At 43.2% G+C, this 19970-nt stretch overlaps 1 protein-coding gene across 1 annotated transcript in view; it reads left to right on the forward strand.

Annotated features, from left to right (window-relative positions):
* Positions 1-5232: 5232 nt before the first annotated feature.
* LOC139266596 (exostosin-1-like) overlaps positions 5233-19970 on the forward strand; it is a 365501-nt gene continuing 350763 nt past the window's right edge. Inside the window, exons 1-2 of the mRNA XM_070884192.1 lie at positions 5233-5294; positions 8021-8114. Of these exons, the coding sequence (XP_070740293.1) occupies positions 5233-5294; positions 8021-8114 (156 nt within the window). The remainder of the gene's footprint in view (positions 5295-8020; positions 8115-19970) is intronic.

Genomic DNA, 19970 nt, shown 5'->3' on the forward strand with positions numbered 1-19970 from the left:
GAAAGAGACAAAGGATTGAGAGGGAAAAGAAAGAGTAAGAAAGGAAAAGTAAAATTAATTTAAAAAAAATCTCCAACAACTACTAATAGATAGGATTACATACATAAGTAAATAAGATATACGGCACAGAAACAGGGCATTCGGTCCAACCAGTCCTTGCTGGCATTTATGCTTCTCTCGAGCCTCCTCCCGTCTTTCCTCATCTATATCTAATCCTCCATTCCCTTCTCCTTCTTATGCTTGTCTAGTCTCCTCTTAAATGCATCTATACTATTCAACCACTCCATACAGTCACGAGTTCCAAATTCTCACCACTCTTTGGGTAAAGAAGTTTCTTCTGAATTCCCTATTGGATTTCTTGGTGACTATCTTATATTGATGGCCTCTACTTATGCTCTTCCCCACAAGTGGAAACATTCTCTCTGTATCCACTCTATCAAAACCTTTCAGAATTTTAAAGACCTCTATTAGGTCAACCCTCAGCCTTTTTTCAAGGAAAAGAGACCCAGCCTATTCTTCCTTTGCTGATATGTATACTCGCACGTTTCTCGTATCGTCCTTGTAAATCTTCTCTGCACCCTCTCCAATGCCTCTATATCCTTTTTATAATATAGCGACCAGAACTGTACGCAGAACTCCAAGTGTGGTCTAACCAAGGTTTGATACAGGTTTAGCATAACTTCCCTACTTTTCAATTCTATACCTTTAGAAATAAACCCTAGAACTTAGTTTGCTTTTTTTATGGCCTTGCTAACCTGTGTCGCAACTTTTAGTGATTTGTGTATTTGTCCTCCAAGATCCCTTTGTTCCTCTCCCTCACCTAGACTCACACCCTCCAAGTAATAAGTGACCTCAATATTCTTCCTACCAAAGTGTAACATCTCACATTTATCTGTGTTGAACTTGATTTGCCAATTATATGCCCATTTTGCAAGTTTATTAATGTCCTCCTGTAATTTGTTGCAGGCCTCCTCAGTATTGACTATCTCCCTCCCGCCCCCCAATTTGGTGTCATCCGCAAATTTAGAAATTGTGTTTTTGATTCCAAAGTCTAAATTGTAAATATAAATTGTGAACAACAGTGGTCCCAGCACTGATCTTTGTTGAAGACCACTACCCACCTTCTGCCACTGTGAATAGCCACCCTTTACCCCTACTCTCTGCTTTCTGTCTTGAAGCCAGCTAGATATCCATTCTGCTACTTGTCCCCTGACTCCGCATTCTCTGACCTTGTTCATCAGTCTATTATGGGGTACCTTATCAAAGACCTCATTAAAATCTAGATAAATTACATCTACTGCATTACCATTGTCTACTCTCTCTGTTACCTCTTCAAAAAATCCAATGAGGTTGATCAAGCAAGACTTTCCTTTTGAAGGAATGAGACTCCACACTTGCAATAGTTAATTTTCAGTGCCAGAGATGTTGATTGGCAGCAATCAACACTTAGCAGGTAGGTAATTAAATGATAAGATTTAACTTTCTGTGGCAAATTTAGTTCGTATCTACTGCGCAAATCCAGCAACTTCATAGCATTCAATGCATTTCAATGGGGAGCCAGGCAGCAAGATGCCATTTTCACTAAGCTAATGATGGAGCGGTGTAACTCATACAGCAACTTTTGGACTTTGGCACTTAATTGTGCATCTGCTCCTCACCTGAAGTTACTGTACCGTTTACCCATAAATAACGACAAGCGCCATTAGCCTCACCGTTACTTTGAGAGAAAAATCTAGCCCAATTTGCCTCACTTTGGTATGCTTAAAACAAGAAGAATATGATACAGTCTGATTTGATTATTCTTCTGTAGTACTTTTAATCTTTTAGCCAATGTACTAATCCAATGATTTACATATTTTTGTCATATTATTTATCAGAAAACAGTAATGGGAGCTTGCTGAGTGAGCTTATCAGAGCCCACCTTTGGGGGAGGGAGGAATATTGCTGCTGCAAGCTTTGGGCATATGGCTGTGTGTCTTCAGGAACCACCATCAACTGCAGAGGAGAATCCCAGAAGTGACAGGGAGCCAATGGAATTTTTTCTGGCCAATTTCTCTTCCCGCTCACCCCAATACCACCCAAGAACAGGGAGCAAAGGGGAAGGAAATAGTGCCTGAATTATTAAAATGGGGAGGATTCTCCAGATCCTTCCCCATGCAAACCTTGAATTTCCCATTGAAATTTCTAAATCCACAACTTCTATTGTAGTTTCATTTCTTTCCTTGTAACTGCAGCAATCTGAAACTTGTTATGTTCATACCCCTGTGTAGTTTGAGTGTAACTATTTATTTTCATGTGCCATAAGCATTTTTGGGGGTGGTTTGGAGTCTCACTTTTTTTAAAGCTATCGGTCAACTTTTGCTGGTTTTGTCGGATGGCAAATCTGGGTACAGTAGATTTGATCATCATTTGCAGCTAATTGCACAGACCTGTCAGAAGAATTTTGCCTGTTGCTAAGGTTTTACTAGAAGAAAAATCTGAAGCAAGGCTTTGCAATTCCACTCACTGAACCAACCAAAGCAAGCTGTGCGTATAATAAGGCATTGTGATAAAGGAAGTGTAAGAAACGTGCAAAATTTCAGAGTGAAAATTTGCTTTCGAGAAATATTTTTGTAACAGATAGAGTTCCTTATAGAAGCTGCATAAAGTATAACAGCTACAGTAATAACACAAATTAACATTTCATCTAGGAATCAAGTAATGTATCTCCTTTTTACTATTCACATTGTATTTTTAACATGTATTATTGTCCTGTGACTTGCATTTCACTAGATTTGGAATGGGGATGCACACTGGCACCTTTGGGTGATATAAATTGTGATTTTAAAACATTTTAAAAAAAATCTGTGTGAATGGCTTGTGATGTAGAGCTATAGCTTCAGTTGTAGTGTAGATTTTTCTGGCAGGTGTGAAAGAGAATTTCAGAGTTATTTATGGTCATTCCAGGATCTCAGATTATGCAAGAACTGCCTGAATTTGTTGCCATGCTTCTTTAAGTTTATGCACTATTATTGCGGTGTTGATTATTTCAAAGTTATGAAGTACAGACCACTCGACTAGAAATTGAGAAATGAAAATCTTTTCAGGGAGAAAAACTTACCACATTCCCAGTTCATACATGGCTATGGCATCATTTGAAATTCTGTTCCTATAGAGACCTCTAGTGTCAGTGCAAAGTTTGTAATAGATTATTGAATTCCATGCACAGACTGGCACATCTCTCCATAAGGCAACTGAATAAGGTTTTTTGTTTTGTTTGACATTTGATTTACAGAGTCTAAAAAATACATATATTTTCCAATACAGGGTATATGGGTCTCATTTTCAGAATGATTTTGAGTGGGTTTCTACACTGAATATTCTAAGCAAGTAGAGTTTTTAAGAACAGGAAACAGCCATTAGGTCCAATGAGCCTGTCTCTCCTCGATGGATCGCAACCCCAGTTGCTTACCTGCTTGAGTCCATTCTCGCTGCAGAAACAAATGTGATTAGGATTTGAACACATCTGTACTGTTTTCTTCAGTTGGCCTCCCTGGTAACTTGTTCCATACAGCTAATACCCCTTATATAAAATGTACCAACTAGCTTCCCTATTTAGTCTTATTTTTGAACTTGTTTCCCTGATATTTGAACCTTTTGTCATGATGATCAATTTGCCTAGATTAGCTACTTCATTCCCTCAAAGAACTTGAAAACTGTAATTATCTCATTTCAATCGTTCTTATCATGCCTCACACACCAAAAACTGTTGATGGGAAAAAGGTTTGGGACCCTTATTTCATGATAATAAATTCAAAATGAATGCTGAAAAGATTTGTCATAATGTCACAATTTTTAATGTCTCCATTGTTCAACATTATTGCAGTTTTTAAGCAAGCAGATTGTGATTTGGCAAAAGTTACGCTGCCGCATGATTTCCTACAAATTCTTCTGTAAACTATCACAATCTACAGAATCATTCACATTATTTGCAGTTCATTAAATTATGTACAGTATACCTGACATGAAGAGGCATATTGAGTATTAACCCATTGAACAATTTATGCTATGTTATCTACATATAAAAGTATGAACCCAACAGTCACGTTTGATCACAATGATCATCAATAGTGCAGATATCTTTTATTTTATTTATATAAACTCTTAATTCACAGGTGTTTTGTAATAAAAGCATTCCTGTTAACATGACCACCCTGCATTTCATTAGCTATCATTATCTGTAGTCTATTGACAGAGAATATTTTCACATTTGTCAATAATTCTGCTCCCACCTCAGCTCATTCACCACTGAAACTCTTATGCACTTCCAGAGTTGACTACTCCAGTGCTTTCTTTGACAGTCTTCCATCCTCCATGAATTTCAACTTGTCCAAAACTCTGCTGCACATATTCTATCCCACATTAAGTACAGCTCACCCATCACCACATGCTGCCCCACCTCTAACGCCTTTGAATTAAAATCTTCATTCTTGCCTTGAAGACCCTTTATGGTCTTGCTTCAAACTACCTTTACAATCTCTTCCAGCCCTATATCCCCACCTCTGGATTCTCTGTTCCTTTGACCTTATGTGCCTCCCCTCTCCCTCTGCCCTACTATTGGTGGCAGAGTATTCAGGTTCCTGGGCCCTACTCTGGAATTTCATCCTCAAACCCCTGCACCTTTCCACATCTCGCCCCTCCCTTAAAAACCTCCTCAAAATCCATCTCTTCAACTAACCTTTTGGTTGCCCCTCCTAGTCTCCTATCCCTGTTTGGTGCTGTCTTATTTAAGTTATATAATTGCAAGTTGTTGTTGTTTTATAATTAATTCTGAATTCATTGAAGCTGTATGCATTCCCAGTCATTTCAACCACGTAAAGCCAACACAAAGAACTGTGCACAGAATTTCCAATCTTTTGAACCAATACAGTGCTCCGAGTAGATTGTGCAATGTACAGCAGTCCTGATCCACCGAACCATGTATAATAATTTAAGTACAATGATCTGTATACAGTACTTTTGAAAAATTAGAATGTGTCCTCTTAGTAAAGTAGTCCCACCACAGTGAACCATACACAGTGCTCTAGATCGAGTGAGCTCCCCAAGCGTATTCACATTGGCCCTGAAATCCCGGTCCTCTGCTTCCCACGGGCGCTCGCCAGAAAATGGAAAAAAGATCCGCACCTACCTTATCCTGCTGTGCCCACCAGAGATCCCGGTCCTCAGGCCGCCTCTCCCTGCGCATCGGAAAGTATGCACGTCTGGGCGGACGTAGAGCTGGACTGGAGTCACATGGCTCTGGGCAACCAATCCAGGTAAAGTATTTTTTCATTCATAATAATGGGAACTCCGTAAAATAGGAGTTCCTATTATTATGATTGAGAAACACCCCCCAAATACCAAAACACAAATAAAAAATAGAAAAAAAATCACATATTTAACATTAATTTAAATTAAAGTTAATAAATGTCTTAGAAAAATATATATTTTTCCGATTTTTAAAATTTTTTTCAATTATGGTTTAAAATAAACTTACCTTAGTAGGGCAGGGTTTTTAACATTAAAATGTGTTTAAAATTTTTTTTTAAGTTTTTGTATGTTTTTAAACTTTTATGCTGGTAAAAGTAGACAATGTGCCTGCTTTTACTAGACGCAAGAGTTTTAAGGACATTCGCATGGCAAGAGATGGGCAAATACCGCAGTCTTGCCCATACAAATATCATTGCTGCCGAGATGCGGAAGACCTGTCAAGCCAAACCTTGATAGATCGGAAAAGCTGGTTTTCGACGCATGCGCCATCCCGGGTCCGTACACACTCCGTACGGACCGGGGGAGGCTGGGATTTCAGCGCCAATATACTTAACAGTGTGCCTACACCCAACCTATTGAACAGCTTTCAGTATTCATGGATTCAACTTTCTACAGCATTTATAATGTATTGAGCTGTATACAGCATTCATAATATATTGGACTGTATAAAGTATTCCCAATAGATTGAACTGTACAGCTTTCCAAACCATTTGAATGGTATATAATATTCCCACTGTATTGAACTAAAATGCTTTGAACAATGCACAATATTCCCAAAATGTTTCTCGACAGCAATTCCAAAATATCGAATAATCTACATTCACAGGACATTGAACTCTGCACAGTAGTTTTAACATAATGAAATGTGCACAGTATTCACTAGGATCAAATTGTCTCCTTTTAATAATGCCTTTGGGAACTAGAAAATAAGTTAACCGTGGTCGTTGTACAGAAATGCTGCTGCGTACTTCAAAGGGCTCGAACCAAAGGGTACACTCATTAATTATTAACAAGAAGGAACGTTTTCTTTCTATTGACTATAAATAATGATGGCTGAAGAAACATAGAATGTTCATGTTTACAGGAATATTGTGCACAGCAGATTATAGATCTAAAAATTGAGACATACATATTTATGTGTAAATAAAGGAAAATATACATGCCCTATTGCCAGAGGATGATTACAGCTTTATAATTGTATCCAGTTTTATAACACCATGGGCAAAGTCTTCAACTACCAGCCGTCTGTTTCCTGCCTGTAAAAATGGGCGACCAGCAGTTGAAAGTTTGGTGGAGATCTTGTGCACTGATTTACCCGCTTGATTCAATTTTCACACAAACCTTTGAATAGGCATCCAGCACTCCCACTCAAAACAGGCAGAAGGCTGTTTATATATGGAAATAGCCATGCTACACCTGCTGTAGGACCCCAATTGCAACTTTCAAGGATAAATGGGCAAAACATGCACGACATAGTCTATTTCTCCAGGCGTCGAGTGGTCTAACCTGTGAACCTTAGAAGGACCATTGGAGGCCTCTTCCAGTTTTTTTGTTAAAGATTTCTGTGGAGCCAGGAGGAGCAGGAGCGCTCCGCTGACCTGCTGTCGGTCAATTCTGATTCCCCCTTGGCATTTGTTGCTCTCCCCCCACCCCCCCATCAAACCTTACCGGCCAGCTGGCTGCATTGAATTGCTGGCCAAGTTTCCTCCCGAGGAAACTGGTGAGCTGCAACGAGGCATCTGTAGCTCACGAAGAAAATGATAATGAGGCCCGGACCCGAAAGTGGTTAAACCTTCTGATGACCATGTTGGGCGGGTGCTGCAAATGGATTGCCAATCTCATGCCCGTTTGGCAGCCAACCCAAAGTCTTCCCCCTGGGAAAAGCTTTCAACTTCGGCAGGAGCATAAAATGGACAGTAGCAAATTGGCCACTCGTTAGACACCCCACTGGATTTTCCTCTTCATTGAAATTAATCAGGCGAGTTGTTGAATTGAAGTTGATCAGGGAGGTTGTTTAATTGGCGGCCAATCCTCTACCGCCCTTCTTACGCCCCGGCCAAAATTGAAAGATTCGCCCCTTATTTAGTTGATGTGGAGATTATTGGGGTTGAATCTAGAAATCATCCGGTGTCATATATACAAAAACAAAATACTACGGATGCTGAAATCGAAAATAAAAACAGAAAATGCTGGAAATCTCAGTGGGTCAAGCAGCATCTGTGGAGAGAAAAACAGAGTTAACATTTCGGGTCGACGACTCTTCGTCAGAACTGGTGAATGTTCGAAAAGAACACATTCTTAAGAGGCACTGAAGGGGAGGGGAAGAAAGAACAAAAGGGAAGGTCTGTGATGGGGTGGAAGGCAGGAGAGATTAGAGAGACAAAAGGGATGATGGGCCGAATTCAAATGGTAATGGCTGGAGTTAGAAAAAGGTTAGTCAAGACAGGATGTGAATGGTGGAAAAATGACCAGCTGTCATTGGAGACAAAGAGAAAAAAAACATAAGCTCAGGGGGTGGCGGGGGGAGCCAAAGATGAGCAGAGATATGTCACATATGTCAGTCATTGGTTAAGATATGTGTAAAGGCAAAGGTGCTGTAGCAGAAACTACCAAGATCTGGATTTGTGTTGTCCAAGAAAAAGGAACATGATTAAATAGTGCTCATGATTTAAAAAAAAAATTGTTGTTGAAATAAAATGTTTCATTGGATTTATTTATTTTGTCTCGGCAGGTTTGAATACCAGGAATTGCTACACAATTCAAGCTTTTGTCTTGTCCCAAGAGGCAGGAGGCTGGGCTCTTTCCGATTTCTGGAGGCTCTTCAGGTAAAGCAATGGAGAAACAAAAAGGATGTATTACTCTGGGTTTTGTAGATTATTAGCTGTCCTTTAATATAATCAGTCAAATTTAATGGTTATCATTTTAACCTTGAGGTTGCAAATCGACTCTTTCGGACATTTACAGGACTTTGTTAATGATTAATAATAATCTACTAATGCCACTACAAAGCTATTTTTATACAATTTTAAAATTGCTTATTTTTGTATATTAAATTTAAAACATGTATTATGACATTAATCTTAATGACCCAATGTTCCCATGTGGTCACTCCTTCAGTCAAGGTTGAAAAGCAGGGTCATTCAGCAGTGCAGCTTAATCATGTAAGGTATCAGTATTGGATATCAGTGCAAAATTCCCAGGTGGGACTTGAATTGATTACCTTGTGGTCCAGAAAACAAACTGTTCTGTAGACCCCCAGTACAGCGGGACCTGGAGATACTTGTGCATGAAACACAAAAGGATAGTATGCAGGTACAGCAAGTGATCAGGAAGGCCAATGGTATCTTGGCCTTTACTGCAAAGGGGATGGAGTATAAAAGCAGGGAAGTCTTGCTACAGTATATAAGGTATTGGTGAGGCCACACCTGGAATACTGCGTGCAGTTTTGGTTTCCATATTTACGAAAGGATATACTTGCGTTAGAGGCAGTGCAGAGAAGGTTCACTAGGTTGATTCCGGGGATGAGGGGGTTGACCGATGAGGAACGGTTGAGTAGGTTGGGCCTCCACTCATTGGAATTCAGAAGAATAGGAGGTGATCTTATCGAGACATATAAGATTATGAGGTGGCTTGACAAGGTGGATGCAGAGAGGATGTTTCCAATGATGGGGGAGACTAGAACTAGAGGGCATGATCTTAGAATAGGGGACAGCCCCTTTAAAACAGAGAAGAAATTTCTTCCCTTGGAGGGTTGTAAATCTGTGGAATTCACTGCCTCAGGGAGCTGTGGAAGCTGGGACATTGAATAAATTTAAGACAGAAATAGACAGTTTCTTAAACTATAAGGGGATAAGAGGTTATGGGGAGTGGGCAGAGAAGTGGAGCTGAGTCCATGATCAGATCAGCCATGATCTTATTGAATGGTGGAGCAGGCTCAAGGGGCCGTATGGCCTACTCCTGTTCCTATTTCTTATCTTCTTATAATTTTCTAGCATACTAAGCAAATGTTTCTCCTTTGCTTTGGCATCTTTGCAGCATACATCATTCCTCAAGACAAGAGGGTAGCTAAGCAACCCATTATTGAACCAGCATTGTGAAGTGTGTGAAAGCCAAATGACAAAATCATTGATTTTCCTCTTTTGATGAGAGGTTCTTGGTTCTTACCCTGCACTTCCCCAATATTCTAGAATTTGCAAGTGGCAAATCACAAAGGCATCAGCTTGTGTCCTAACCACTCAGTGGCACAGTATATTACAATATTAATGCACTGTGTTAATGTGCTGCCGAAACCCACCCTCACCCAAGTCGATTATTCTCACTAAAGGTGCATCAGAACTGTGCCATAGATGATTTTGGAAATCGCTATCCAGATATTATGTTGATTATGGAAACAATTAATAAAAATGTTAGATACATTAAATTATTATAAAGGTTGATCTTTGCTGGTTAACAATGCAATTTATTTGGATGCAGTAACATGCTGACATTATAGTGAATAAAACCCATCTGTTACAAATTACAGTTTATCCACTATTACACAGAAGAAAGTATCAAGAGCAAAAAACTCTGTCACAATGGTAATTCAGAATTGCGGAAAGAAAAAAATGACTTATTTCTATATAGTGCCTTATCAGATCTCTTAGAAACATCTCCAAGCACTTTGCACAATGAATTACATTGGAGTCCAATGGTTGTTGTTATGGAAGCAAACATAGCAGCCAACACGATCCTCCAAATAGCAATGAGATGCATGACAAGTTAATTTGTTTCAGTGATATAGGTGTTATGTACGCCTGCTTGTATTGTTATATGATGTCTGTAACACTGAATGTACCTTACACTGTACACACCTTACCTGTACACCAGAGGGTGCTGCTGCTGGAGACCTAAGCTTGATGTCCTGAGCTGCAAATAAAGGACTACAGTTTGCACAGTTTAAGTACCATAACCTGCCTCGTGGAGTCATTACCAAAGCTGACAACGAAGTCATGAACTACATGTTCACTATGTCGCATCTCAGCAACTTTCAGCAATTCACTGATGGGGAAGATTGGGACGCTTTTGTAGATAGATTGGAACATTTCTTCATAGCCAACGACCTGGATGGGGACACACCGGCTACACGACCGAAAAAATGCCAGGCCATCCTGCTTAGCAGTTGTGGGCCCACCATCCATTGTCTCGTCAGGGACTTGCTAGCCCTGGAGAAGACAACCACCATGTGCTATGAGGAACTTGTAACACTAAAACAGGAGCAACTAAAACCAAAAGAAAGCATCCTCACAGCCAGGCAATGGTTCTACGCTTACCGGCGACCCGAAGGCCAAGAAATTGCTAAGTATACTGCATATTTAAGAAGACTGGCTGCACCGTGTGATTTTGGCGACCACCTTAATGAAGCACTAAGGGACATATTTGTCATCGGAATCATCCACGAAGGCCTCCTACACAAATTGCTCTCTGCAGACATCACAGTCACCCTGCAGAAAGCAATTCAAGTGAGCCAGGCCTACTGGTTTCGGCCAGCAACTCCAGGCGAATACTGACCCAGGACTCTAAACCAGCGATTGCAGCGCACCGCATGGCTACTTCTAAAAGCAGAAATGCTGCCCTGAGTCCCTCAACCCTGAGTCCGCCACATGGGGCAAACCAGATGGCTCCATGCTGGTGCTGTGGAGGAAACCACAGGACCCACCAGTGCCGCTACAAAGACGATACATGCAAAGGCTGCAAAGAGAAAGGGCACCTTCAAAGAATGTGCAGAAAAAGCTTCACTCACCATGTCACCGAAGAGTTGGCTGATCACCGGGGCTCCGACACAGATAAAGATGAAGCTGCTCAAACTCTGGAAGAAGAGTATGGAATTTATACCTGCTCCACCAAAAGTTCTCCGTGGATGATGGAAGTAGACATCGATGGAGTCCCAGTTTCTATGGAGATCGACACAGGGGCGAGCCAGTCTTTGATGAGCCAAACGACCTTTGAAAAAATGTGGATAAATCCCGCCAAAACTGTCTCCTGTCCAAGCGAAGCTGCTCACCTACATCAAAGGTAAAATCCAAATTGTTGGCAGCGTGGACATCCAGGTCTCCCAGGGCGGCGTGTTGAACAAACTCTCCCTGTGGATCGTTGCCGGCGATGGTCCCACGCTGCTGGGAAGAAATTGGATGAACACGGTCCAAGTCGGTCGAAAGGGCGACAGCCTCCAGGCTCCAGCAATCGACATCAAACATGGATCCATCACTGCATCCAGAGATCTAACTGTCCAGCTCGACTGCGTGGCGATGACTTCAGAACACTGTGGCGAAATCTCCAGGACCGAAAACCCAAACTTCTCCTTCCGGGCCGGGGCAGGACTCCAAGAGGCAAAAATCGTCAAGGAAGGTGAACTCCCAACATCCATGGCCGAACCTGAGGAAGAAAAGACCACCACAGCCTACCTAGAGGAGAGTCAGAAGATGGCGGCCGCACCACGAGGAGAAGAACCTACAATCAAAATGGCCACGACTAGACCACGAGGGGCAGCATTGGAGGAGTGACACGTGGCACCGAGCGGCGAATCGGATTGGAAGGTTCCCTTAAAGGAGACCGATAACCAAAAAAATTTAAAGGGATAGTTTCAACTGAAAGATGACAGGGACTTTAAAGCTAAAAATGCAGTTAAAGGGTGCAAGTATGATAATGTAACCATGAATTGTGATGCTGGTGTAACTAATGTGAAAAATGAAATGAATGCTTGTGTAAGTAAGGTTAAGAACAAGCTTGTTATGTGTGATGATTATGACAGCGAGTTTGAAATGCCTAATGTAACCACGTCTGCTGATACAAAAAAAGTGATGCAAATGCTGTTATTAATAATGTAGACTCGACTATGTATGATCAGAGCCATGGTGTCACGTGTACAGGTAGGACACTGTTAAAGGACACTGGGTTCTAGAGGGACCATGCAAATGCTAGAGGAATTCCCCCTGTGGGAGACGTCCAGGTCCAGCTGGCTACCAGACCATGTAGCCTGGATCTTTGGAACATGTGTGATGCCCCAGGAAGGACACACACACACTCAGTGGGAGCAGACCCACTACAGGGACAGTGGTCAATGGACAGCACAGCCACCACCACTGGCAGCCTGCCCCAGACCAGCCCTACACCCCCTGGCCACCAGGGCCAACACCAGGAGTGAGAGGTCAATACCCTACAGCTTTCCTGGCAAACCCTGGGATGACCTGACCCTCATCCCAATTGGAGGACAAGGAGCCCACACAGTCCTGTGGCCCTGCCCACCACCACACAATTACCCACATCACAGAGTATGCATCCTACCCACTGCTGCAATGGCTACCCCACTGAGGGATCCCACAACAGTGACACCCACATGGTCTGTGTGTGGAGGGGGGGGGGGGAAATGTATGAGGCCAGCCTCAAGCACAGGGATCACACCTGGCACTCACACAACCCTCATCACAACCTCCCATAGCCCACTACTGATCACCTCCCCAGGTCATGACAATAAGGACTTGAAAAATGCTTAGGGGGGAGTGTTGTTATGTATGCATGCTTGTATTGTTATATGATGTCTGTAATACTGAATGTACCTTACACTACCCCACCTTACCTGTACACCAGAGGGTGCTGCTACTGGAGACCTAAGGGTTACCTGCACACTGCAGGCAACCCAGTATAAAAGGGAGCTTACAGCTTGGTGTCCTCACTCGAGGAGCTGCAAATAAAGGACTACAGTCTACACAGTTTAAGTACCATACCCTGCCTCATGGAGTCATTACCAAAGCTGCCTACATGCACAATGGTTGGTTGACAAGAATGTTGGCCAGGATCCCGCGAGAACAGTACACATTGAAATTCTGCACGTAATACAAGACAGTAGGACTGAGTAAAGACTTTTCAATCTGTCAATTCACCTCGTTGTTTCGTCTCTCATTTGTGATCTACACAAACCATTCTCCTCATCTTCCTGTGCTAGCAACTGGTCCTTGTCCATCTCTTTATTGAATTGGTCATTTTTTATTTCCTTTTTGAATGTTGCAACTGAGTTAATACTTACTACACTGGTTGGCTCACAACTCTCTGCAAAGAAGTTACACTCAAATTATATTTGGTTTGTAGCTTTTTCAGCTAACAGCGATTGTCACTGGCTTGCTATTCCATCTTCCTCATAAAACACTTCCTCATAAAACACACTCATTTGATTGATTATATAAATGGTTTTAAAACTTAAACCGCATATAATTTCTGTCACTTTTTTTTGCAATGCCAACAGGTTGAGCTTGCTTAGCTTCTTTCCATAGTTCAATGATATAAGATCTGTAACTATCTTTGTTCCCCTTTAGTGAAATATAGAAATTACATCTATGTCCTTCAGTAAGTATGGTACTTCATATGGCTCTCATCATTACTCTATGGGGCCCAGAAGAGCCGAGGGCCCAAGGGCAGCACGGACCTGTCCACACTGCAATACGTGTGTGCAGTAGGTCCGTTCAGCAGTGCAGGTCTCCAGTCGTTCTGGTTAACCCTTGCCACTGGATAAAGGCCTAGCTCTGTCAAGCTTGTGTGGTGGCTGGTGTGCAACGGTCACCACACGTTAAAAAAATCCACGCACAGGCATCTTCCACCCCCTCAACTGGAGTTCAGGACTGGAACATCGAGTGCTTCATTGAAATATCTGTGAACTCTCGTGGAAGCAAGTCATCCTCGTTCGAAGGACCGCCTATGATGATGCTAGAATATCTGCAGTACATCCCTAGATTCATTGGATTCTACAAAGTTGTATCAAGAGCAAGATACAGCCTGGAATTGTTTGCCTGGATAGTTGATAATATTTTCGATGTTTGGTTAATTATTCCCCCCACTAAAATTACCTGATCCAAAATATAAATTGTTTTAATTTTTGGTATCTTTTCACTGAACCATATCCCTCTCCTCAGAGCATCCTGTATAAACTGGCATAATTTGAAAACTTCTTTTTTATTTGCAGGACCCCCATTGAAATCGCTAATGATGTGAACTGTTTGAATTGCAGAATTGTTCCAAGCATAATACCCAAATTAGAATGATCACTGACAATTGTCCCGTGATTCATATTATCTAGTCAAATAATTCTTCAATTTATAATATTCTTCTTGATACCATGAGTTGACACCTGAATTACTAATTTGTGTGGAACCTTATCTAATGCTTTCTGAAAGTCATATTATCAATCATTTTGACATTATTATAATTACTCTGTTATGTCTTTTAATATTTAAATGACCTGCCTTTCCTAAATTGGTTTAGACTTATGGGCTTTGCTCTTGAACTGCTTTATTTATAATAGACTCCCCGATAGATATAGATATAAATATGTTCCTACTATAGATCTTAATCTGACAGATTTGTAGTTCCCAAGATTATACTACAAATATTTTTACAGATTGGAATAGCAATTCTTATTTTACATTCTTTCAGTGCCACCTATGAGCTTAATAAACAGCAAAAAAAATCCAAAACATCATTTATGTCCTTCTGTTCAATTCTTTATGTTCTCATGCTTGTAGTCTAGCCTTTTTTTTAGTGTTTCATGATTATTAAAATACCCCAGTTTTTGTTTAAATTTCTCCATTTATCTATTAAATTTCTCCAGTCCTGAAGGTGTTAACTTATTGTTGGGCTTTTGTTCCACAGGCTCCACTCTCACTCTGAAACCTCTCCCGAGTGGCGATGTGGAAGCCTAGGTAATGACTGTTGGCAGGTTTCTGACCACGGAGGCGGTGTCATGGCCAAACCTCACCCACTAATTACACATACACACTTCTAGCGAGACAGACATTGGGAACAGAAACGGATACGTCCTTACTACACAATATAAATGCACACGAGGCCCATGCTTGAGAGAAGGTCAGTGTGTGACCTGTCCTTTATTCCTTAGCACTCAAGTGATGAAGGTGGGTGGAGCTTCCCCTTTTATACCTGAAGGTCCAGGTTAGGAGTGTCTCCCACCTAGTGGTCAGTGTTCTCACGGTGTACAACTTAGGTCAGTTTATACATGGGTTACAATGCTGGTTGAATACATGACATCACCTCCCCCCCAAAGTCTTATTGGGATCACAGGTTGAGTCTCTCTGGTGGTTTACGCTCCCTTGTAGAGCGCCTGAGTTGGGGCTCCGGTTGTTGGGCGCTGGCCTGAGTGTCTGCTGTTTGCAGTGCCTCAGGCCTGTCCGGACTGCCCACAGTGACTGGGCTCTCCTCCCTTTGGTTCCGGTGTTCGGTCACCTGTGGTGGAGTGAACTCTATATCGTGTTCTTCCTCTGCTTCTTCTATGGGGTTGCTGAACCTCCTTTTTGTTTGATCCACATGTTTGCGGCAGATTTGTCCATTGGTAAGTCTAACGACCAGAATCCTATTTCCCTCTTTGGCAACCACAGTGCCTGCGAGCCATTTGGGCCCTGCAGCGTAGTTGAGGACAAAAACAGGATCATTTACATCAGTACATCGCGCCCTCGCATTCCTGTCATGGTAGTGATATTGTGACTGGCGCCTGCTCTCGACAATTTCTTTCATGGTAGGGTGTATAAGGGATAATCGGGTTTTGAGCGTCCTTTTCATTAGTAGCTCTGCGGGTGGAACCCCTGTGACCGAGTGTGGTCGGGATCTATAGGCCAACAGGAGGCGTGATAATCGGGTTTGTAGGGAACCCCCTTGGAATCTGAGCATCCCCTGTTTGATTATCTGCACTGCTCGTTCTGCCTGGCCGTTTGAGGCCGACTTGAACGGTGCCGTTCTAACATGGTTAATTCTATTAGCTGCCATGAAGTCCTGGAATTCAGTGCTTGTGAAGCACGGGCCATTGTCGCTGACCAAGATGTCCGGTAGACCGTAGGCGGCGAACATTGCCCGTAGACTTTCGATCGTGGCAGAGGATGTGCTTGAATTTAAAATGTCACACTCGATCCATTTGGAGTAGGCGTCTACTGCAACTAAAAACATTTTCCCCATGAAAGGACCTGCGTAGTCCACATGGATGCGTGACCAAAGCTTGGCGGGCCATGGCCAGGGGCTAAGGGGGGCTTCCCTGGGCGCATGGCCCAGCTGGGCACACGTGTTGCACCTGCGAACACAAAGTTCCAGATCTGTGTCTATCCCTGGCCACCAAACGTGTGACCTGGCAATTGCCTTCATCGTGACAATGCCCGGGTGCCCATTGTGGAGTTCTCTGATGAACACCTCTCTGCCCATCTGGGGCATGACTACGCGGTTTCCCCACAGTAGGCAATCGGCCTGAATCGAGAGTTCATCCTTGCGCCTGTGAAATGGTTTAAATTTCTCATGGCATGCCCTGTACGTGGCTGCCCAGTCCCCATTCAGGACACATTTCTTGACTAGAAACAATAGCGGGTCTCTATTTGTCCAGACTTTAATCTGACGGGCTGTCACGGGTGAGCCTTCGCTTCCAAAAGCTTCAACAGCCATGACCATCTCAGCACCATGCTCAGTAGCCCCCTCAGTGGTGGCTAGTGGGAGCCTGCTGAGTGCATCGGCGCAGTTTTCGGTGCCCGGTCTGTGCCGAATTGTGTAGTCATAGGCAGCTAACGTGAGTGCCCACCTCTGTATGCGGGCCGATGCGTTTGCATTTATGGCCTTGTTGTCAGCCAAAAGGGACGCTAGGGGTTTGTGATCTGTCTCCAGCTCAAATTTCTTGCCAAACAGGTACGGGTGCATTTTCTTTACCGCATATACACATGCGAGCGCCTCCTTTTCTACCATCCCGTAGCCCCTTTCTGCCTGGACAGACTCCTGGAGGCATAAGCTACCGGCTGTAACTGACCCTTGGCATTGACATGCTGCAACACACACCCGACACCATAGGACGACGCATCGCACGTTAACACAAGTTTCTTACATGGGTCATATAGCGTTAACAGATTGTTGGAACATAACAAATTGCGTGCTCTATTAAAAGCCCTTTCCTGGCTGTCCCCCCAGACCCATTCGCGACCTTTGCGTAGGAGCACGTGTAGCGGCTCTAGCAGCGTGCTCAATTTGGGAAGAAAGTTACCAAAATAGTTCAGGACCCCCAGGAACGAACGCAGCTCCGTCGTGTTACGGGGTCTGGGTGCTCTCTGGATCGCTTCCGTCTTGGATGCAGTAGGGCTGATCCCGTCTGCTGCTACCCTCATCCCCAGGAATTCTACCTCTGGAGCTAGGAAGACGCACTTCGCCTTTTTCAGTCGCAGACCTACCCGGTCCAGTCTGCGTAGCACCTCCTCCAGGTTGTGGAGGTGTTCTTCAGTATCGTAACCCGTAATGAGGATGTCGTCCTGAAAAACCACCGTCCCTGGAATCGACTTGAGAAGGCTTTCCATATTTCGTTGGAAGATCGTGGCAGCCGAGCGAATCCCGAACGGACATCTGTTGTACTCAAACAACCCCTTGTGTGTCGTGATGGTGGTCAGCTTCTTCGACTCACTCGCCAGCTCCTGGGTCATGTAAGCTGAGGTCAGGTCCAATTTTGAAAAAAGTTTGCCACCGGATAGCGTCGCAAAGAGGTCCTCCGCTCTCGGTAGCGGGTACTGGTCTTGGAGTGACACCCGATTGATGGTGGCCTTGTAATCGCCACATATCCTGACCGACCCATCCGCCTTGAGCACCGGCACAATCGTGCTCGCCCAATCACTGAATTCGACTGGTGAGATGATGCCTTCCCTCAACAGGCAGTCCAATTCGCCTTCTATCTTTTCCCGCATCACGTACGGCACCGCTCTGGCCTTGTGGTGTACTGGTCTGGCGTCCGGGTTTATGTGAATCACTACCTTGGCCCCCATGAAAGTGCCAATGCCGGGTTGAAATAATTAGTCAAATTTGTCCAGGACCTGTGAGCATGATGCTCGCTCCACAGAGGAAATTGCATTGACATCGCCCCATTTCCAGTTCATGACAGCAAGCCAACTCCTCCCCAGTAGTGCGGGACCGTCCCCTGGGACAATCCAGAGTGGCAACCTGTTCTCCGAATCTTTGTGGGTCACGTCTACCGTGGCGCTGCCTAGCATCGGAATGATCTGCTTTATGTAAGTACGTAGCTGTGCGTCAATCGGCGATAATTTTGGCCTCCTGGCCTTGGATGCCCACAACTTTTCGAACTGTTTGATACCCATCAGGGACTGGCTGGCACCCGTGTCTAACTCCATTGATACTGGGATGCCATTGAGGAGCACTTTCATCATTATCGGTGGCGTCCTGGTGTATGAACTGTATACGTGCTCCACATGAACTCGCTGAACTTCACCTTCCAGTGATTTACCCCAGTGTCCATTTCTGCAATTACTGCAGGTATTTTGCTCATCTCTGCAAACTCCGGCTGAATGTATGCCTCCACGCCTCCAGCATGAGTTGCGTTTTGAAACAAAAGGTCCCTTGCCAGTCGATCGTCCCTGACTGCCCCTGTTATTGTCCTTGAGTGCACCATTAACAGGTGTTGATGGCCCCATTACTGGCCGCATTGTCCCTTGCAATGGCGTGAATCACTGTTCAGCTTGCCATTGTCTCTGTCGAACTCCCCCTCTGGGTTCGACTACATGTTGGGGCATGCCTGACTGCCCTTGTCTGCCTGGAGAACTGTGTGCTGCTTTAACAATCTCTGTCCCAACCATTCCTTAACACAGTACCTCTCGTCTGTTCTGCTAGTGGCCATGCTCGCGTGGTTTAAATCCCAGTTTCTTGTCACCATTGATACGTCCTTACTACACAATATAAATGCACACGAGGCCCATGCTTGAGAGAAGGTCAGTGTGTGACCTATCCTTTATTCCTTAGCACTCAAGTGATGAAGGTGGGTGGAGCTTCCCCTTTTATACCTGAAGGTCCAGGTTAGGAGTGTCTCCCACCTAGTGGTCAGTGTTCTCACGGTGTACAACTTAGGTCAGTTTATACATGGGTTACAATGCTGGTTGAATACATGACAGAAACTATAGCTGATTTTTCCTCTCTGTAGTCCAGGATTGCTGAGGCCCACTGTAACACGGTTACTGCCTCCTCATCTAATCGGCTAACTTAGCATAGACTGGTGATTGTACCAGAGACACTTTATAGGCATTTTATTGTTGGCCTCCCCTTTCTCCATGAATTCAACACACACTTCTTCTACTTCTAAATTTAAATAGTTCCTGTTACTGAATTGTTTCTATAAATTTAGATATACATTTAGTTTTAAAAGTTACCTATATTGAAAGATCTCATTGCTCTCATACGTAAGGTGCCACATTGCTCCTTTGAAACTTTGCCTGCTACAGATATATGCAAAAATCCATCGTTTGCTCTAATACATATTTTCTTTTTCGTTCCCATATTTTTTCATTTACTTTTCATATATATTCCCAACCTTCCTCCTTCCCAATTTCCCTAAATCACTGAAGACAGTTTTGTCTTTCCTTTATGCTTATTTTGTGTTCCTTGTTTATGCTTTTATATTAATTTTCTATTTAGACATGAGATATATCCACTCCACTGTACACTTAAATAACTCCTAGTTTTCTTTTTCTTTGTTGTCTACGGTATAATTTCCAATTACTCATGGCCTAACCATCAGTTCTCCTGAAATCTCCTACATCAGTTTGATTGTCTCTAGCTGTTACTCATGTCAACACTATTAAATTAAATAAAATTGTGATTACTGGTACTCCCCGAGGTCTAAATTT

The sequence above is a fragment of the Pristiophorus japonicus genome, chromosome 7 (genome assembly GCF_044704955.1).
Source record: "Pristiophorus japonicus isolate sPriJap1 chromosome 7, sPriJap1.hap1, whole genome shotgun sequence".
In the NCBI taxonomy this organism is placed as follows: Eukaryota; Metazoa; Chordata; class Chondrichthyes; family Pristiophoridae; genus Pristiophorus; species Pristiophorus japonicus.